The sequence below is a fragment of the Ammospiza nelsoni genome, chromosome 1 (assembly GCF_027579445.1).
Source record: "Ammospiza nelsoni isolate bAmmNel1 chromosome 1, bAmmNel1.pri, whole genome shotgun sequence".
In the NCBI taxonomy this organism is placed as follows: domain Eukaryota; kingdom Metazoa; phylum Chordata; class Aves; order Passeriformes; family Passerellidae; genus Ammospiza; species Ammospiza nelsoni.
This window is the reverse complement of record NC_080633.1, coordinates 141,238,192-141,256,599: the sequence shown is the minus strand read 5'-3', so window position 1 is coordinate 141,256,599 and position 18,408 is coordinate 141,238,192. Positions and strand designations below refer to the sequence as shown.

At 41.7% G+C, this 18,408-nt stretch overlaps 1 protein-coding gene across 1 annotated transcript in view; it reads left to right on the top strand.

Annotated features, from left to right (window-relative positions):
- The window catches only part of SNTB1 (syntrophin beta 1), a 113,512-nt gene that overhangs the window by 69,328 nt on the left and 25,776 nt on the right, over positions 1-18,408 (top strand). The window contains exon 3 of the mRNA XM_059466420.1: positions 1,723-1,930. Within this exon, the coding sequence (XP_059322403.1) occupies positions 1,723-1,930 (208 nt within the window). The remainder of the gene's footprint in view (positions 1-1,722; positions 1,931-18,408) is intronic.

Genomic DNA, 18,408 nt, shown 5'->3' with positions numbered 1-18,408 from the left:
TTGGAAAATGCCTGTCTATAAATACAGTTTTCTAGTTCACAAGACTGCCATCATGTATCAAGGAATTTTACTTTGGTACTTGAAACTGAAAATTTGGTGCATCCTGGGGTGGCTAAATAAGAACATTAATTTTCAGATAGTGCTGAACTGCAGCAGCTTTACTGAGGAAACATGCATTACTGTGTTGGCTCAGTGCTTCCTGAAAAATCAAGCCACTTCTTAAGCTATCCAGTGATTTAGGACCCTGAACAGTTCAGCTGCTGAGTTTGGAAAATCATGACCTTTTCTATATTTAGAACAGTGTCTACGTGGAAACCTCCCCTTCTCAAAATGGACAGGCATGAAACCAGGGATCCTTCCTCTCTGAGCCCCAGAGAGCTGTGCAGATCCAGTCACCCTCTGTTCTGGATTCTGCTCTGGTTTAACCAAATAATTAAAACCTCTTAATTGTTAGTTAAGCTCCTGATTGCTGGATTTTGTAATTGCACAACAAATATTTGCATTACAGTCTGTTTTGAACTTCAACCTGAATAAATTCCACTGAACTAATTAATTTTCTGCTGCAGAAAGGAGTCATTGTCTGTCCCAGAGCCTGGGCAGGCATACACAGGGCAGAAGTACATGCTTAGGCTCAGATCCCAGGTTGAATTTGGGAGGGTAGCATTTGGGGCTGCCACTGTACTTTTATAATAAAAAAGCACAAATGTGATACAGAGTTGAGTGATGGGCAGTGACCAAGGCTTTGTTTTATAGTTGCTACATAAAGATAAAACAGGCTATTACTTTGTGGGTTATTTACCAGGTGTTCAAGTAAAATGGCCACAAAGCTATAAAGAGCACACAAAGCCCCATTAATAACTAATAACTTCACTAAGAACAGAGCTGAAATAGCTGCAGCTGCCTGTCAAAGCACTTTTGTTGTTGTTGTTAGCAAAGGTGTTGGCACGGGTCCCATTACCACAATGAACAGGATTCATTTTCCTGAAAACTGTGTTCAGTTGTAATTTTCAAACCGCAGTGGAAACCACAGGATAGTCCAGTAGGAATGTTTTCTTTGAAACAGAACTCATTTCCTTCTACAGGAGTTTGAAAATCTGTGAAAGGTGCCTGCCAGCAGCAATCATATGATTGTTGTTAGCACTTTCTTGTAGCCACTGTTAGCAGGCTCTAAATGGAGCACTGAGGATGCTGGTAGATCCTGGAGAAAGCCAGTTGTGCCAGGCCTGTGTTAATGTCTACTGGTATCACTGAAACCACAGAGCAATCCTAGGAAAATCCCTCTGTTTGGGATGGGGATGATTTTCATTTATCTCTGCATGGATAAAATAAACATACTGTAAAACTCTGGTTGTGCCATGATAACCAGCTAAGGAAAGCAGCAGCTTATCCCTGGCTTCTCCACAGTCACCTTCCATGCAGTCTGTGGTTCTGGGCAGTGTCCGTGTCAGTGAAATTATATTCTAAACTCTATGGATATGCTGTATGAGGGGTTGCATCAGCACTGGCAAATCCCATTCTCAAGGATGTTATCATAATGCCAGTAGAGACCTGGCTTCAGTTAAGATGAACCTACTCTGTTCAGGTGTTTTAAAGGTAAGTTTTTAGTGCTAGGTCTCAATATTAGTATCCAATTTAACTCATTGCATTCACTAAATGAGGTAATAAATGTAGCTGTCTATTAGTATATGAATGAACATAATGTTTTTCCCCCCATTTTTCTAGAATTATTGAAGTTCATTCACCTGATGCCAAGCACACCGTGGTGCTCAGGAGTAAGGATTCAGCCACAGCCCAGGCCTGGTTCAATGCCATCCACTCCAGTGTCAATGAGCTCATCCCCAGGGTGATTGCAGAGGTCAGAGACCAGCTGGGTAAAACAGGGATTGCTGGAAGTCGAGAGATTAGGCATCTAGGCTGGCTTGCAGAAAAGGTAATGGAAACACTCTTATTTTCATTTCTAAGCTCTCTATATCTTATTCTCTGTTCCTGAATTCAGCCTTGTCTGGAAGTAGAGAGACTAAATGAGATTCTGGGGTTTGATTTACCTTTCCTTGAAGACCTTTCTTTTCTTAACGTGCCAATTTTTGTGCTTTAAAAAATCAAGCAGAAAACTGTTATGTCCCCAGAAGTCTTTGCTTCTACATGCCAATTAACAAAGACTTTCCTGGGAGATCAAAAAGTCTCATATCAAATTCAAGGATGGGACATGAGTCACAAAAAATGACACCAGCCCTTGAGTTCACCTGCTTTTACAGCTCCCATCATGTATATGAGTTGTCACTTTTGACTCCCAGCTTGGGAAGTACTTACTTGGTCCATGGATCACCCCTCTGCTGTGCCTGGCCTCTGGAGCTGGGCATGATCTGGAGCTTCCCATAAAGGCTGGGAGATTGTTGAATTGTAAGCCTGCATTTGAGCTGAGCATCCTATCAGCCTGGGCTTGCAATTGCAACTCTTGCCCATCTTTCAAAGTTTGAGTCTTAAAATGTTTCATGCCCAGAGAAAAGCTGGTGTTCTGTTCGAGAGTAGTTTGGGATCTGCTGACCTGTGGAGAGACAACCCATGAAAGCACAGGGGTGGTATCAGCATTAGATTATCTGATTTTAAATCAGTAGTCTCAGAATTCGTTTTAGGCATTGATAACTGGTGAGTGTGGATTTGCTATGGTAGCAGTGTTAGAACTGTGCCTAGAAACAATTCCCATCCATCTGCTGCCTGGGCAGCCATTCAGAGCATCTCTGCCCTCCAGCTGGGGGTGTGGAAAGATGGTCACTGTGTGCTCACTGCCCTTTCCACCTGTGCATCCAGCACAGACGTGCAAAACTGACTGTAACTGCCCTGAAAAAAATACTGTATGTTTGATCTCTTTTTGGGATTTTGTAGATGAAAATATGGAATCCACAGGCACAGGTGCTGTATTTCTATCTAGTGCCCTTTAAAAAGGCATGCTATTAATTTTTAGCAAAACACGGGTCACTCTGCACCACTTGCAGTGACACAAAGATTGCCAAGCCTTTCAGGCAGATTTTGTAGCTTTTCCTGTCCCTCCCTCCAAGCTCACTGAGTGGGGACAACAGCAAAACTCTTTTGCTTAGTGCTGTAGAAAATGTAAAAGTTTGGGGGAATAATTTGGGATTAAAACACCAAAGGATTGGTAAGTAAATTTTAGCAGTATTAAACTGTACAGCCATGGGATCTTTAATTTTGTTTTCCTTTTTGTATTTCTTACTTATAAAAAGCTGAACATAAGGGGCTTTTCCTGTTGCAAAATGCTTTCCTCTGAAAGGGTGACTGTTCTTGTTCTGTAGTAGGTCATAGAGATCTTGTAAGTATAATATCCACAGATCATCTTAAGTGGACACATGGCTCCTGGTTTATGAATTTCCTCTTCTTACAATTAATACACAATATCCCAATCAAATGCTTCTCTCTTCTCTCTTTCCTTTTTTCTTTTCTTTTTTTTTTTTTTTTTCTTCTTTTCTCTTTCCCCTTATGGGCTGAAATCTTATTTTGTATTACTCAATATGGACCATTTTGAGGTCTTTCTAAATTTAGTGGTAGAACTTGTTTTGCCTTTGTTAGGGTTATGCTTGGCTCTGTGCGTGTTCCAGTGTATTTATGGTGGCTGTTACCAAAAGTTAGCCTTGAGAGATTTGCAGTGACATTGGTACTGAAAAGGCAACTTGCTTTTTTCACTAAAAAAAGAACTGTGCAGTGGTAACAGAGTGATGTCAAAAGTTCCCACCTTTCTCTCATGTTGGAGACCTGTTGAAAAGTAGAGAAAATCCCTACATGTGGCAAAATGTGATGTGAAATCCTCTTTATTCTTTCTGGACTGTGGGCTGTACAGCCTGGATGAGAGAGATAACTGCATATACTGTGTATATGCCAGCTGTTTGTGCATTGTTTCAGAGGAGGTGGTCAAGGCAGCTGAGGGACACACAGACCAGAGATGCTCCTTGTGAAAAAACTAGGGTTTGTTAGTGGGAAGAGATTGAACCCTGCAGTGATTTGAGGAAGTCCCTGTGAATACCAGTGTGGTTCTTTGACTCTGCCTGGATGCCAGGTGCCCACCAAAGCTGCTGTATCACTCCCCCTCTTCAGCTGGACTGGAGAGAGAAAACAAAAGGCTTGTGACTTGAGATAAGGGTAGGGAAATATAATTCACCAAATACCATCATGGACTAAACAGACTCAACTTGGGGAAAAATTAATTGAATTTATAACCAAACAACCAGAGTAAGGTAATAAGAAAATAAAACCAAATCTTAAAAAACCCTTTCCCCTGCCCCTCCCTTCTTCCCTTGTGGTTTTCTCTACCTTTCTCCCCTCCCTGTGGCACAAGTGGACCAGAATGGGGCTGTGTCAGTTCATCACATCTTGTCGCTGCTGCTCCTTCCTCCTCAGGGGAGGACTCCTCACTCTGCCCCCCTGCTCCAGGGTGGGGTCCCTCCCACAGGAGAGGAGCCAGTCCTCCAGGAGCTTCTCCAACAGGAGTCCTTCCCACGGGAGCAGTTCCTCACAAGCTGCTCCATGGGGGTCCCCAGCAGCATCACAGGTCCTGCCTGCTCCAGGGGGGGCTCCTCTCTCCACAGGGCCACCAGTCCAGCATGGGCTTCCCACAGGGTCACAAAAGCATCTTAGACTGTAACTTTGGAGACAGCTTTTATTATGTTACTTACATAGAAAATCCTTAAAGTGAATTCTCAGCAAATTGGGAAGACTGTGAGCTGAATTCCTCTGCTTGTTTGGGGAATGCAAAATGTAATCCCATGGAAATTTCACTGTAATTTGCTGTGATTACTCTGAGCTTCAATTAAGCTATTTCCTGGTTTGATATTTTTTATATGACTCTGCTCTAAACTTAGCTCTAAACTTCAACTTACATGACATTACAAAAATAGATTCATTAGGGGAGCCTCCCTCAGGTGGGTAACATTAAAATAAATAGTAGGTTGTCTAAGATATTAAGCCATTGCATGCTAACAGGATTCTACCACCTTAACTGAACTTCCCTGTGAGGAAAGCACTAAACTTGTGAGTTTCAACCTGAAACTTCCATTTTGCAGTTCCACCTTCAGGTTCCTGGTGGGCAGTGAGGGTCTGTCTGCTAGGAAATAGAGAGCTTGCATCACTTTAAGAAAGCAAATGTTCTCTGTGGCCTTCTTACAGGCAAGGAGAAAAACAGCCAGAAGCAATCATTAGAGATGCCATCTTCCCTCTGTTATTGAGGAAGTAGCCTTGTCCTGACCTTGGCCTTATGAGGAAGGTTTCTAAAGCTGACCAAGGATTAGGGAGTTGTATTAGTCACCAGTGTCTAAAACTTCTCTGTAACTAAGAGAAATACCAAGCGCTGGTTTGTGATGAGGTGTGTGCACTCCTCATCACTTTGTGTTTCCTGTATTTGTCTTTTCCCTTCAGCAAGACCTGTGCATTTAACAGCCATGCAAAGCATGAGGGAATAGTTACATGTGGGTATTAATCTTTCCAGGTCTTGTCTTTTAATAATGTTCCCTGTAAAGATACTTTTAGCAACCAAATAAAAAAAAGAAGTTAGTAATGTCATCTATATTGAGGAGCTTTTCCAAATTTGTATTGTTTCCGCTCCTCCAGAAACACTTTCAATCCTTGTAAAAATGTCTTCCCCACCTTTTCTCCCCCCGCTCTTTTTAATACTTCTGCACATCCCATGACTTACAGAGGAGCTGAAACAGGCATGGTTGCTCTTCTCCTTACATTTACCCATCCACCGAGTTTCTTCATGAGGAGCAAATTCTGCTCTGAACTGAGGAGCTGAAACACTGAGGAAATGGTGGTTTATTTTATCAGTCTGTAACATTTGCTGCAATAGAAAAAAAATATTGCTGGCAGAAGCTTTATCTAATTTTTTTTCTTCTTCAGTGCAAACACAAAAGGTGTTCTGGCAAAAGGGGTTTTGTGAAGGTAGCTTTTGCCAATTCAGCAGTCAGCCACACAAGCAAAAGCATGACTGGCTTCAGGGGCAGCTGGAACTGCAGCCAGGCGCCAGCATCAAGCTGGGTCAGTTAAGAAAAACCCAAAACTAAATAAAACCCTGAGCTGTGCATCTCTCTCTGTCCTCACTGTGCCAGTGGTGCTTTTCATGTAGGCTTGGAAGAGAGAAAAAGCACTTCTGCAGCCAGAGACTGTTCTCCTTTCCAGATGTCAAATGTCTTACAGGCAGTGGACTTCTTAAAATTATCTGAAAGCTCCTTTGAGAAACCTAAAAATAGGAATTCCTGCAAGTTGCCTTTTAGAATGTTAATTTTTGAAGCTGCAGAAAAAGTGACCTTATGGGCTTTTCTCACCAGATCTTAACCCCAGCACTTGGTTCCTGTTCATGTTGCTCTGCCTGTGCAGGGTGAGAGTGTTGCTGCTTCCCCAAATCTTGTGTGGGTTTCAGAGGGGAGAAAAGACCTGAGGGGAAATAACCAAAGCATGGTGAACCAGAGTTGTTTTTCAGTTCCTGACACTATCTCTGAAATGAAAAGTGTGTTAATATATTACAGGCTGTTCAGTCTCCTCAAACCTTAGATAACCATATCATTGTGTTAGTGCTGGAGTGCAAGGCTTGTCACAGCAGAGTGATCTTCAGTATCGAGCTGTATATTGCAGTATTACATTTATCTCCCTGCTCTCACTCTAATTCACAGGAGCTAGTGATAACAGGAAAATTGTGAGACATGCAAGCTGTCCAAACAAGATTTAGGCAGATGACGTGAGTGTGTATTTGAGGTTATTTTTCTTCCCCAGTATGAAATGAAAATGTTACCATTTCCTTAGGAAGCATGTTCACAGGTTAGCAAAATAAGTAGACAGCAACAGAGCCATATTGTTGTTCTCATCACAGACAAACGAGTTTTCAAAGAAATGGAGATCTTTAGTTAAAAAAATTTATATGATTTCCAAATTGTAAAAGTGAGGTTAGGATGTCTTTGCATGAGAAATCCACCAGCCCACCACAAAGTTAAAACATTTTGCCATTATTTAACATGTGTTCAATGTTATCTGATTTTACTCATTTGTAACCAACTTTTAACCACCTTCCTATGAAGCACAGCATCTGCTAGGCAGCATTTTAAAAAATGTGGCGTGGCTGTGTCTGTGGTTGCAGCTGCCACTGTTCCCCTTAGCACTCCCAGCTCTTCCATCATGGTGGTGGCAGTTCTCGTAGAAAAGTCATTACTTTTGGAGGGACACCATTAATTTTCTGCAGGCTTTGTGACAGAGGCAAATCCCAGTGCAAGACCAGTAATGAGAACCTGTGGCAAGGAAGAGGGGATTGGGAAGCTGCTGCTTCATTAGGCAGTGTGTCCCTGTTTCTCTGGGGTGGCTGCCTCATCGGGCTGCACAGTCTGAACCAGCAGCATTTTCAGAAATAAAATCCAGGTTCTACTAATTCCCCAGGTCTCTCTTCTGTGCCTGGAAAGTACCTGTGCAAGTTTAGGCTGAGCCTACAGCAAGCTTTGGGTTGTATTGTGTGTTAACTCAGTACAAATAAATATGTTATTTAATCAGATAAATTGAAAAATGGTTGTTTGCTAAAAATACTGTTACTATTACTGAAATGCCTAACTTGGAAGGGATTTACAGACAAGTTTGGAAATACTACCCTCCTATAATATACAGGAAGAAGAGCAAGGCAGCTTGGTCCTGCTCTCCTGTTTTTTGTGGTTAAGGAAGGATGCAATTTCTAGTATCGATAATATATATCTGGTCATAATCTTAAAATTGACCTGACCTTTTAGAGATTACACATACCTCAAATGGAAAACCTTCTCTGTGTCCTAAATTAGAAATTGCACTTTTAAGTTCCAGCTAATGACTCGCTGAGGAACACTTATATCCAAATGAAGAATTCTGGTTTTGCCCTGTGTCACTTAACCTTGCAGCTTATTAATTCCGGAACTTATTGTTATTTGTTTGCTTTGTAAAACAGCAGAACAGAGTTCTTAATTACATTAACAGTCTTCATTATCTGGGGTAACGATCAGCCTGTTCTTAGGAAAGACGTAAACCTGAAATAGCATGAAGAGTAATTTCCTCTCCAAGCTTCAGTGAGGTTCCTCCACAGGCCATTTTTACCAGCAGTGCCTTCGTTCTCTCCTTGATTTCAGTGCATTCAGTAAAAGGCTGTAGTAAGGAAAACTCAGGCTGAAAACAGCCTTTTTATTCACTGTGCTGTTTTAAAGGCTTTGCCTTTATCTATAACACCCATGTTATTTCTTCCCAGATGAGCAAATAATAAAATTAAGTGAAGTGCTTATTGCAAGGGGACTGGAAAGAAGAATAGGTATAAGCAAATAATGAAAAATTATAGGAATATGTTGCTAAACGCATGAAGGATCTGAAATCAAAAGTCTGTATTTCTGCAGTACAGTTGGTTGTTGTAGTGAAGGAAAACCCCTCAGATAATTACAGAGCACAGTTAAATAGTGAATGAGCACTGTTGTTCCTGTGGTAGCCTTCAGGTACTAAATTATTCTTGCAGAAGTTGAGCTGCAGTGTGAACTGGGCCCTGCATATCCCCTTGCCCTTCCCATGAGGGCTGGATTAGTTCTGCTCAGATCCCAGCAGAGGTAATCACATCCTTCCTGCTCTCCCTCTGCCTCAGCCTTGATCTGACTGTCCTTGCAGATGAGAGCTTTCTCCAAAAAATACAGCATATGTCTATCAGTGTTCCAGGAATGATGAGAAAGTTCCTTTTTATAATCATTCCTCTCCACAGAGTTTAATTAACTTCTCCCTCCCTGCATCAGGAAGAATTCTGAGCCCGAGGTGTGGCTGCTGCTCTGTCAGCTCTGCCTGCACAGGCAGGGGACAGCAGCCCCAGGCAGGACCCACACGGCTCTGCTGGGACAGAGAGCTCTGCACATCTCTGCTCAGCAAACCAGGTGGGGCTTGGCAGGGGAAATGCTGGGCTCTAGCTTGAAAGGAGGGAGAGGAAGGAAAAGGAAATATGGGGGGTTCAGTGCCTGCCTGTGGTGTGGGAGCTGTTTCTCTTGGATTCTCCAACAGAACAGGGTGGTAGCTGTGGTACCATGTCCTAGTGTGGTCTGGAGCACATCCTGATGTGGTTCTGAGCACTGGCTTCTTTGCACAGTGTGTCTGCCACGGCATGAATACTTAACTCTTTGTTCTAGATAACCCAAACTGAAACTGCTGTTTGGCTAGGTTGGGTTTTGCTAGACAAGGAGCTCTAGATTTTGGTGGTTGAGGTATTTTCTTCCTAAATTTTGCTAAATTTTCAGGTTATTGGGCCTTTTCATCTTTTGCCTTCACAGTTGCTGTTGATCTGTCCAAAAGTGTCCAGCTCCCCTTGTGCAGGTGCTGGGTCATGTTACCTTTTGGGGCTGTACAGGTTTGAAAGTCTCTGTTTGAACATATTTGCAGTACAGTTCATTTGAAAAAAAAAAACAAAAAACCAGCAAAGATACGGGTGTGATGTGAAGGAAGACTTGATCCCCTTTATTCAGAAGCTGGGGAAAAGGTTCCTTTTTTCTCTCAGCCTGTGACAGAAAATATTGCAAGAAAGATAGTGAAGGAATTGGAGGCAGTGATGCTCTTTGGTATTCAAATGTGATTTAAATGCAACATGAACCTCCTTTACAAAACACATTGCATAGGGAGCAGAGACCTCTTCTGAACCCATATCCAGCCCTGCTGTCAGTGGGGAGTGGAGGGTGGTCCTCTTAATTAAGTGCTTAAGTGCCAAAACAACTGATCTGCTTCTGCCCCAGTGTGTTTCTGCCTCCTCTCACTGGTGCACATTGGAGTGGCGTGCAGGTTGGAGCAGGGTGCCAGCAGTGGTGGGTTAGGAAAGGGGAGAGCCTGTTCTTGCCCAGCTGTAGGATGCAGGGTGGGAGAAACCAGAGCAGCACAATGGTTGAGGAAGGCATGGAGCCCATCCTGGGCATTTGGAGATGCTGTGGAGTGGTTATTCAGGGTGAGGAAGCTGCCGTTAGGGCAATAGTTTGGGGCAAACTCAGCTGAAACAGAGCAAGGCAAAGGCATCTGAGCAATAGGAAAGCCCTGAGCACTGACCCCACTGACCCCACTGACTGCAGCCTGAGCAGCGCTGGGGACACCCTTCAGCCCCTGGATGCCACTTCACTGCCAGGGGACAGGCAGACATGCTTACATCCCCTGGCTGGGCCCCCCTGAGCACACAGCCCTGCAGTGTGGGGGTGCTGGCAAACACTGTTTTGCAAGAGCTGTGCCCTTGCACTCTGTCTGTTTGCTCATTTCTCTGCATTTTTCTGCTTACAGGCTGTGTGTTAGGAGCATAAAAAGAAAGGGATTGTCTGTCTTAGAGAATCCTGGATTTCTCAGGCATTAAGTTCCCATCAAGCTGCATTTTCTCTGTTCAATGTTACCTGATTCTCATTTGCTGGTTTTGTCTCCTGAAGTTAAAAATCACCTTCAGGGGAATGGAGGGGCCCATTGGGGGAGTGTTGACCTTCAGGCTTTGCCCAGTGTGAATTCCTCTCACCCCAGTCATCGTTTCTTTGGGGTTTTTTTCTACCATAACAATACTCCTATTTCAGCATTTTGATTAATGACATGAATAAATAGCTCAGAAAGCAGCAGAACTGGCCATAAAAAAGCCTCTTTGCTTTGCAGCCCTTCTTCTCTCCCCAGGCCCCCTCAGCTGATCCCCAGAGAAAACTTCTGGCAAAAGTAGAGCTATTCTTAGTAAAAATACCCTAATTTAGAGGGAAACATTTGGATTTTTTCCTCTCTTTTTGCATGTTATTGCCCCACCACACTGACCCACTCAGCTTGCAGTCAGAGCAGCCCTATCTCCCCCCACAAGTGCTTTTAGGACAGGTGAGCTGGTTAATGTTGCAGGGCTGCTGTGGAAGAGCAGAGTGGCACTGCTGGTACAAGCAGGAGCCATGTATGCCTTGAAAGCTGCTTTGCCAAACTACTGTTAACAGAGAGAAATTAACAGATTTTCCAACTATATCTTGAGGAGAAGTTGTGTTCTCTGTTGGAAAGAGGGATTGACCTTTAGAAGTATTAAGAGAGTTTTGGTAGAAGGAGTGAAGCAGGAAAAGTTACATGCATTACAATTTTTGGTGTGGCAAGACATTAACTCAGTGCCTACTCTACAAATCCAGTTTAATTTTAATGCTCAACCTCTGGTTATGTAACAAATTCCTAAGACTGTTAATGCCAGCCTTTTACCTTATTATCAAATCCTGTAAAAATAAAATTATACTTCATAATACCATGAGGACCCTTACAAAAATGCGCCATTAGACAATTATATTGCAACACAGCAACTCTGTAGACTGCAGGGAAATATTTCTCATGCAGTCTAGTTGTTGTATCAATAATATTTTCAACACCCTTTATTACTGAGGAAGAAAGAACGTCCTGATACCATATGTAAAATAGCATATTTTGAAGTTCTGATTTCAGGGATTGACTGTGGCAAAAGTGCTTGAGTATTGGTGAAATCCTTGTAAGAAGTGTACTTGAAACAAAGCCACAATTGAAAAGGTTTCATGTATCATTCCTCTTCTCTCTCCCACTCTTAAATTAATGATTGTTTTATTTTAGTTATTTTAAGATGGGAAATGTTATGACAACGGAGTTTTAACATTAAAAAAATATTGGTGTTAAAAAAAAATCCTTTTATTCCCTTTACTCCAGATTCTTCACTTCCAAAGATTTATTTCTGCCTGCAGAATTACCCTCTCTTCTTAAGTGGACAGTAATTGATAGTGCACATCACGATAATTAGTCTAACGAGTCTCCTAAACCCCAAGCCCCACAGCTATCTTTAAGCTCCACATTGTCTTTACTGTAATGTAAATAAAAGCTTTAGTAAAAGACTGAAGAGAAATTTGATATTGAGGGAGCCTTGTCCTCTCCAAGGGGTTTCCTCTACTCATTTTTAATGAGGCCGATATTAGTTGTCATTTGTACCTTCCCTGATGAATAGTTTGGAAGAAAAGCTTTCTCTGTGCACAGCGAAATTTGTGCCAAGTTGCTGACCTTTGCTTTTGGTGAGACCTCATTTGAGTCTGAGTCTCAAGCCCAAACATATTGTTGGATCAATCACGTTGATTTTTGGCTCAGATAGTGATGCAGGGCTAATGAGTTGTGCTGTGTACACATTAACCTCAGACCCGGAGCGCCGGCGGCGGCCTCGGAGCAGAACGCGCCGGGGCTGCAGGAGAGACATTCCATGCTGGCATCTGAATAGAGGGAGACAGGAACAACAGTAGGGCAGTATCACAGGTTCACTGCTTGTGGGATGTAGGATTTAATCAAAGCTGGAAAAACAAACTGCCTTCTGTTCTGTTTGGGGGAAAAAAAATCACCTCAGTACCATAAAGGTGCTTTATGAAGTGTGAAATAGAGAGGAAAGCCTGAATGTTTAAACAGTAAGACAATGATTCTACTACCAAAAGGGAATCTGCTTCAGGGAACAGCCTTTGAATAACATTAGATTTAACCTTGTCAGATTTTGCCATCCAATGATTACAATGGCATTGCAAGGAATTTGGGAGCATTCAGGTATATTTTTTTTATTAGTAGATACCTTATTTAGCAATACTTAGCAAATTTCTTCTTTATTCATAAGTAAAATTCTTAAGACCGATTGTTGAATTACTGCAAACAGCTAGCATCCCTTGTGTTTCTGGAAGGTGTTTCTGGTCATTTCCAAAAGCAACACTTCCCTCAAAGAACAAGATCTTGACCTCATTTTACAACTATAAATCTAGGGAGAGACAGTATTTCACGAATTATCTTTATGGAGAGATAGACAAAAATCCCAACATGCACAATATCCTTGTACTGACTGCTTTCCTCACTTGAGGGATTAGGAAGGGAAGAAAGGATTACTCAATGACTAGGACAAAAGCAACATTTTCAATTTTAATTTCAATGTAAGTTCCAAACAACCACATTTAAGGGACAGAGAAATAGAGACAGAATAAATTTGATTTCTGCAGATCACACACAGTTTTCTGTCCTCCTCTTTGTGCAATGAAAACTGATCAATAAGGCTGAAAGACCATTACTGCTTCAAATAGAAAATCCAGTGAAATCAAATGGAAAAACCCAAAGTCCGCAGAGATCCAGTCTTTGGTGTTACTTTGGAAGCAAGATAGGAAACAGCTGGAAGGGACAGGGTGAGAAGGGGGCAGAAGTATCCAAAACAGGACCTGCTAGAAGAGCAAAGCCCTCTTCAGGTGTGAGAAGCTGCCCCATTGCTGTGGCACTGCTGGGAGGGCATTCTGGCTTGTACAGTGAGCCTGTTCAATAGTCAGGGTGCAAAAAGGGCATCTGGAGCCAAAGTGCATTATGTCTAAAGGACATTTGTCTGGGGGTTTTGACCTTCTGCTCTCAGTGTAGTCACATTGAAGACAAATGGACTTGCCAAAGGTTTTCTCAGACTTTGTAGGGGCCTGAATATATGTATTAGGTATGGAATCCCCCGGACAGCCGAGAGCTGTGGCAGCCTGGGAGCTGGGACAGTGGAAGATAGGACAGCTGAGAGCTGTGGCAGCCTGAGAGCTGGGACAGATACGTATATTGTAATTGTATAATTGTTAAAAGAAAAGGGGGGAAATGTAGGGGCCTGAATATATGTATTGTTATAAAGGAGTCCTTGTGAATATATATATATGTAGTGAGAGTCCTATGTATTAGATAGGTGGGTCCTGTTGCTCTGGATGAGCTACAGCTGTGGGATCCTTGGTTGGGTAGCAGCTGTAGCTCATGAAGGCCTCTGGGATAAAAGGGGGTTGGGTCGAGAGCCCAGAAGGAGCCCCTATGGAAGCCATGAGGAACTGTGCTGCAGAGAGGAGCTGCATAATAGGACCATCAAGAAGGTATGGACTTTAAGATGGGACTCCAGAAATATGAAATACAATAAGATAACAACAACAAGACTTTTCTGGATTCCCTGAGTTTCAGGTGTTCCTGCAGTACCAGTAGCTCTGCTGGAAGGAAGCACCTGGGTTTTAATTACTAATTACTATTAGCTGCAGTGAAGATTCCTGAAACTGTGTGAACACATTGTGTTATTCTTGGAGCTTTTTTTGTTTATACATTTCTGCTGAGCAAATGCTGCTCTGCAAACATTCATTTGTTGATCTTGTGCTGAAAATAGTTGCAGACATTGGCCAGAGTAGCTGCCAAAGTGTAGTGTGGCTATAGCTGCTTTTTTGTACTTCATGCTGGAAATGCCAGGGATGTTTATGGAAATGGCTCTAAAAGGTTCACTTTGAAGAGAGAAGCCTGCTATGGGAACAGAAGCTCACCTATTCATATGTGGAATGAAAAGCTTGTACATTATTATGAAATAAATAGTTTATGGTGTTGTCTCTGGCTTCTGTCACCCTGGGAAATTTAATACAGGGCTCTTCAGGTTGGAGAATACTTTAAAACTTCATGTTTAAACATGTACATGTATTCATTCCACATAAGAAATCCTTATTATTGCTATGTTCTTTGGATCCCTGAATCACAGAGCTACAGCATACAGTAATACTCTCTCACCTAAATTTTCAAAACCGAGGTTTAAATCTGCTTGCGCAAAACTGTAGGCATGTGTTGACAAAGCAAAGGCAACTGGAAGAAATGTAAGAAGCTGGAAGTGTTGGAATGAGTAGCAGATTGGAAAGGGGTTGCACAGCTTAAATGGGGCAGTGTGAGAACCTTTTATGTGATGTTTTTGTATGGTTTTGTGGGTTTTGGGAAGACTAGCTATTGAGGATGAGCTGACTTGCTGTTGGATTCTTCCTTTGCTGTTGCAAGAGTTTGAAATGAGAAAGAGAGCAGCTCAGGTTCTGGGGGTTGTCGTTGTGGCTAATATAATGATAATGATAATAATAATAATAATAATAATAATTATTATTATTATTATTATTATTATTATTATTTTAGAATGAAAGTGCCCAGGGTATAGCCAAAGCTGGAATGCCATGGTGTGAGATTGCAGCAGAAGTAGTACCAATAGGAGCAGACCCTGCTCCAAACTCTAACTCTTGTGAGTGTGCAAGAAGAGGGAGACTTGGGACAAAACATCTGGTATGTCTCTGCTGTGATTTTTGTTCCTCTGGGACATAAGCCAGATGGATGCATGCAGAAAAACAATTAGAGCTGGGGGAAAGGGAAGAGTGGGACAGCACTGGAAGAGCTTGGAAGATTATGAGCTAGGGGAGCCTGGAGGAAGGTGACAGTGGAGGGAGCAGATAATGAATAGATGAACTACAGAGAGCTCTGGGTACAGACAGGTGTACAAAATGTTGAGTGGCTTGGAAGGTATGGAAATCTTCTCTACCGGCAAGAATAAGACCAGCCTTCTCTAAACCTTTTGTAGTCACATAAGATTACCTCTTCACAGCTGCACGAAGACTTCAAAGAGAGGAATTTTAGCTCCTCTCTCTTACTTTCCTTCGGATTGGACTCAGTTTGCACTCAGCAAAGGTCATGTGCATCATCAGTTTCCGTTAGCCTGGGTACATCAAGTAAAACTTCAGTCTCTGCCCTCTTCAAATAACTTGAAACAGCTGCTTGGATATTTGCAAGTGCAAGCAGAAGGAATGGGTTGTGGTTACAGGATCACATTCAAGTGAGTGAACAGTTCTGAAAAACAGTGACAAGGAGGCAACCACTAACTGATAATGGTTACACACCTGTAGCCCTGTGTGGACCTGCAGAGTGGTTCACAGTTTTGGAAACAATAGCATTACAGGGTGTTGTGCTAAAAAATGAATTATAAGAATACCAGTCTCACAGGTAACAGAGATCTCAGACTACTTTTCTTCCAGGGAAGCAAACAGGCACCATGTTGCCTTGTGTCAGCCCCAGACATTATCAGCTTAGTGCCCAGGATTCAGCAGCAGCAGCAGCAAAGGTTATGTGCATGTGCAGATAACAGCAAATGAAGTTTGCTCCAGATCTCCTCTTTCTCTTCCCCTTCTATGACTCTGCAGATCAGCCTCACCATGCCCAGCACTGACTGTCCCTGCCTCTGATGCTGGCTGGGCTATCTGAACATGCCTTCTGCCTCAGGATGTACTTTTGAATAAATGGTACATTTAAAGGGGTACTAGTTATATGCATGAAAATGTTGTAATAGCTAGCCTGATTTCCATCTGGCATAATTTGGGAGTAAATCCATTGACGTCAGTAGAACTGAAAGGATATAAATATCATTGAAGTCAGACCCCTATATTTTTAAGGTTAAGCCTAAAAAACCCTGTAACTTACTCTCCCTCCTCCCCCCTCAAATCTTTTCTCTTTCAAGCTCTGTCACAAATTTAAATGCCTTAATTAGGATTTCGTCTGTTTCTGTCCAGTTAAATCAAGGATCTGTCAGTAAAGAATTTTAGGAGATGCAGAGGTGAAGCTCTCCTGACCCCCTGCCTATCTTAAGAACATCTCAATGGCTGCTGGTACTGAAAAACCGTGGCAGCAGTTGTTCTCTTCTGCCTTGGCCAGTCGTGTCAAGCTGTGTATCTGCAGCTATGTTTAGTTCAGAGCACAAACATGAGGCAGAAATGGAAGCTTTTTGGCAAGCAAAGAACGTGATTTTCAGCCCATTCACACAGAATCGTGTTAATTAATAGATTGTTTTCAGACAAATAGTTAATTGTGCCTTGCTGTTTTCCATATGGCTAAGGAAATAAAAAAGCCAAAGAGGACAGGGTATTTAAAAATCCAGAAATTTTGTTATGAAACTGCTGACATGATAGCCAGTGCAATCCCATTTGCTCTACTTCTAAAATTGGTTATGTGAATATTATCAATACATAGTTCCCAATTTTCTTTTTGCAGTGTTACTCAACTAAATTACTTAAGATTTTTTTTCTACCAATATATGAGTACAGACTACAAAATAAATCTCAACAAATAGACAAATATTTATCTCTGTTGTAGGAATAAAAACAAAGAGAAATAATTTGTAAAATTTCCTAGTAGAAATAATTTGTAAAATTTTCCTTTAGGGCAAGTATTTTTCTAACACCAAGGGTGGAATTAGGTGTAGTCACTTGGTAATATACACACTTGTTTGTCTTCTTGGAGTTTCCACTTTCTTGTAGCTGCAGAAGTTGCAGCAGCTCTGTGATGTTCAAGTTATCCTCAGCCAGCTCATACTGTAAATGGCTGGCACTTGCTGGCTCGGGTGATTTATTACCCACAGCAGGAAAGAAACTTCCATTGATCAAATCAGTTGGGTCGTGAGATCGTATGTCTCTTTTGCCAAAAATAATTTCTCTTTGGATAGGTGATATGTTTGTTAGGAGAGCTGAAAGTCTAATGCTGTTACCAGGAAGTTCTTTATTTTATTAAATTATGTATCCCAGGGTTATTTCTTAAATCTGAAATCTTAATTTCTCATCCTGGCTCCACAGGTAGATAACCTGTAGCATGCAATCTGGTTATACTAACTTTGGAGATTAACTTTATTCATCCCAAGTTTTTCTTTTAGAAGGATGTTCAGTTCTCAGTACAATTTTCTGAAAGTAGTTTAATGCTGTAATTATTTTAAAACTATGAAACACTGACAATTAGAACAGATAGTATTAGCTTTAAAAATTACATAGTTTACAGTATGTAATTTGCTGATATTTGTGGGATTTAGTTCTGTAGATTGATGGCCCTAATTGTGTATTTTAAAGTAATCTAGATGAAATAACATGGCTCAGCACTAAAGCCATTTGTCCTGTGTCGCCAGTTTAAAGCTCAGCATAGGTAACTGCCAAGTAGAATATTCTTTATTTGTCTTCCTTCTGTTGAATATTCATAATTTTTATTAAGACATGTCCTTCAATATTTGCTTTTTTTTTTTTTTTTTTTTTTTAAGATAGATAAATTAAAAGAGTTGTTGCTGTAAATGCCTGGGCTGTGATCTTGCCTGGTCTTGTAATATAAACAGTGTCAGATCTGGGAAAGTCATGCCTCTTGGGAAGTGGCAGCTCACATCCTGGCTATAGGTGGCAACCTCATAGCTTGAATACTTTTACTTTAGGGATATTTCTTTGACTGCATCTTCTGAGATAAATAGGGTTTATGAAAGCTGAGCTCTTGTTTTTATTGTATGTTCCTGGCCACGGAGAAAAGCTTGAAACTATGGAATGTCAGCAAAGCAAAAAGGCTTGATGTATCAGCAAGAACTAAAAATGTATTTTAAATACCAGGCAAACCTCAGACTGATTTTCGAGCCCCAGTTGACATCCCCAAGGGAAATTTGGCTGACTACAGTTGATAACAGTGGTTTCCTATTAAAGCTGCCTTGCCAGTTATTTTTGCATCCTTAGGGATGTGTGTGTTTCTTCATGTGCCACACAGCTAGTGGTGACAGCTGTCCAGCAAATCAAAGACCAGTGACAAACTGCAGTTATCCTCTAGCTCTGAACT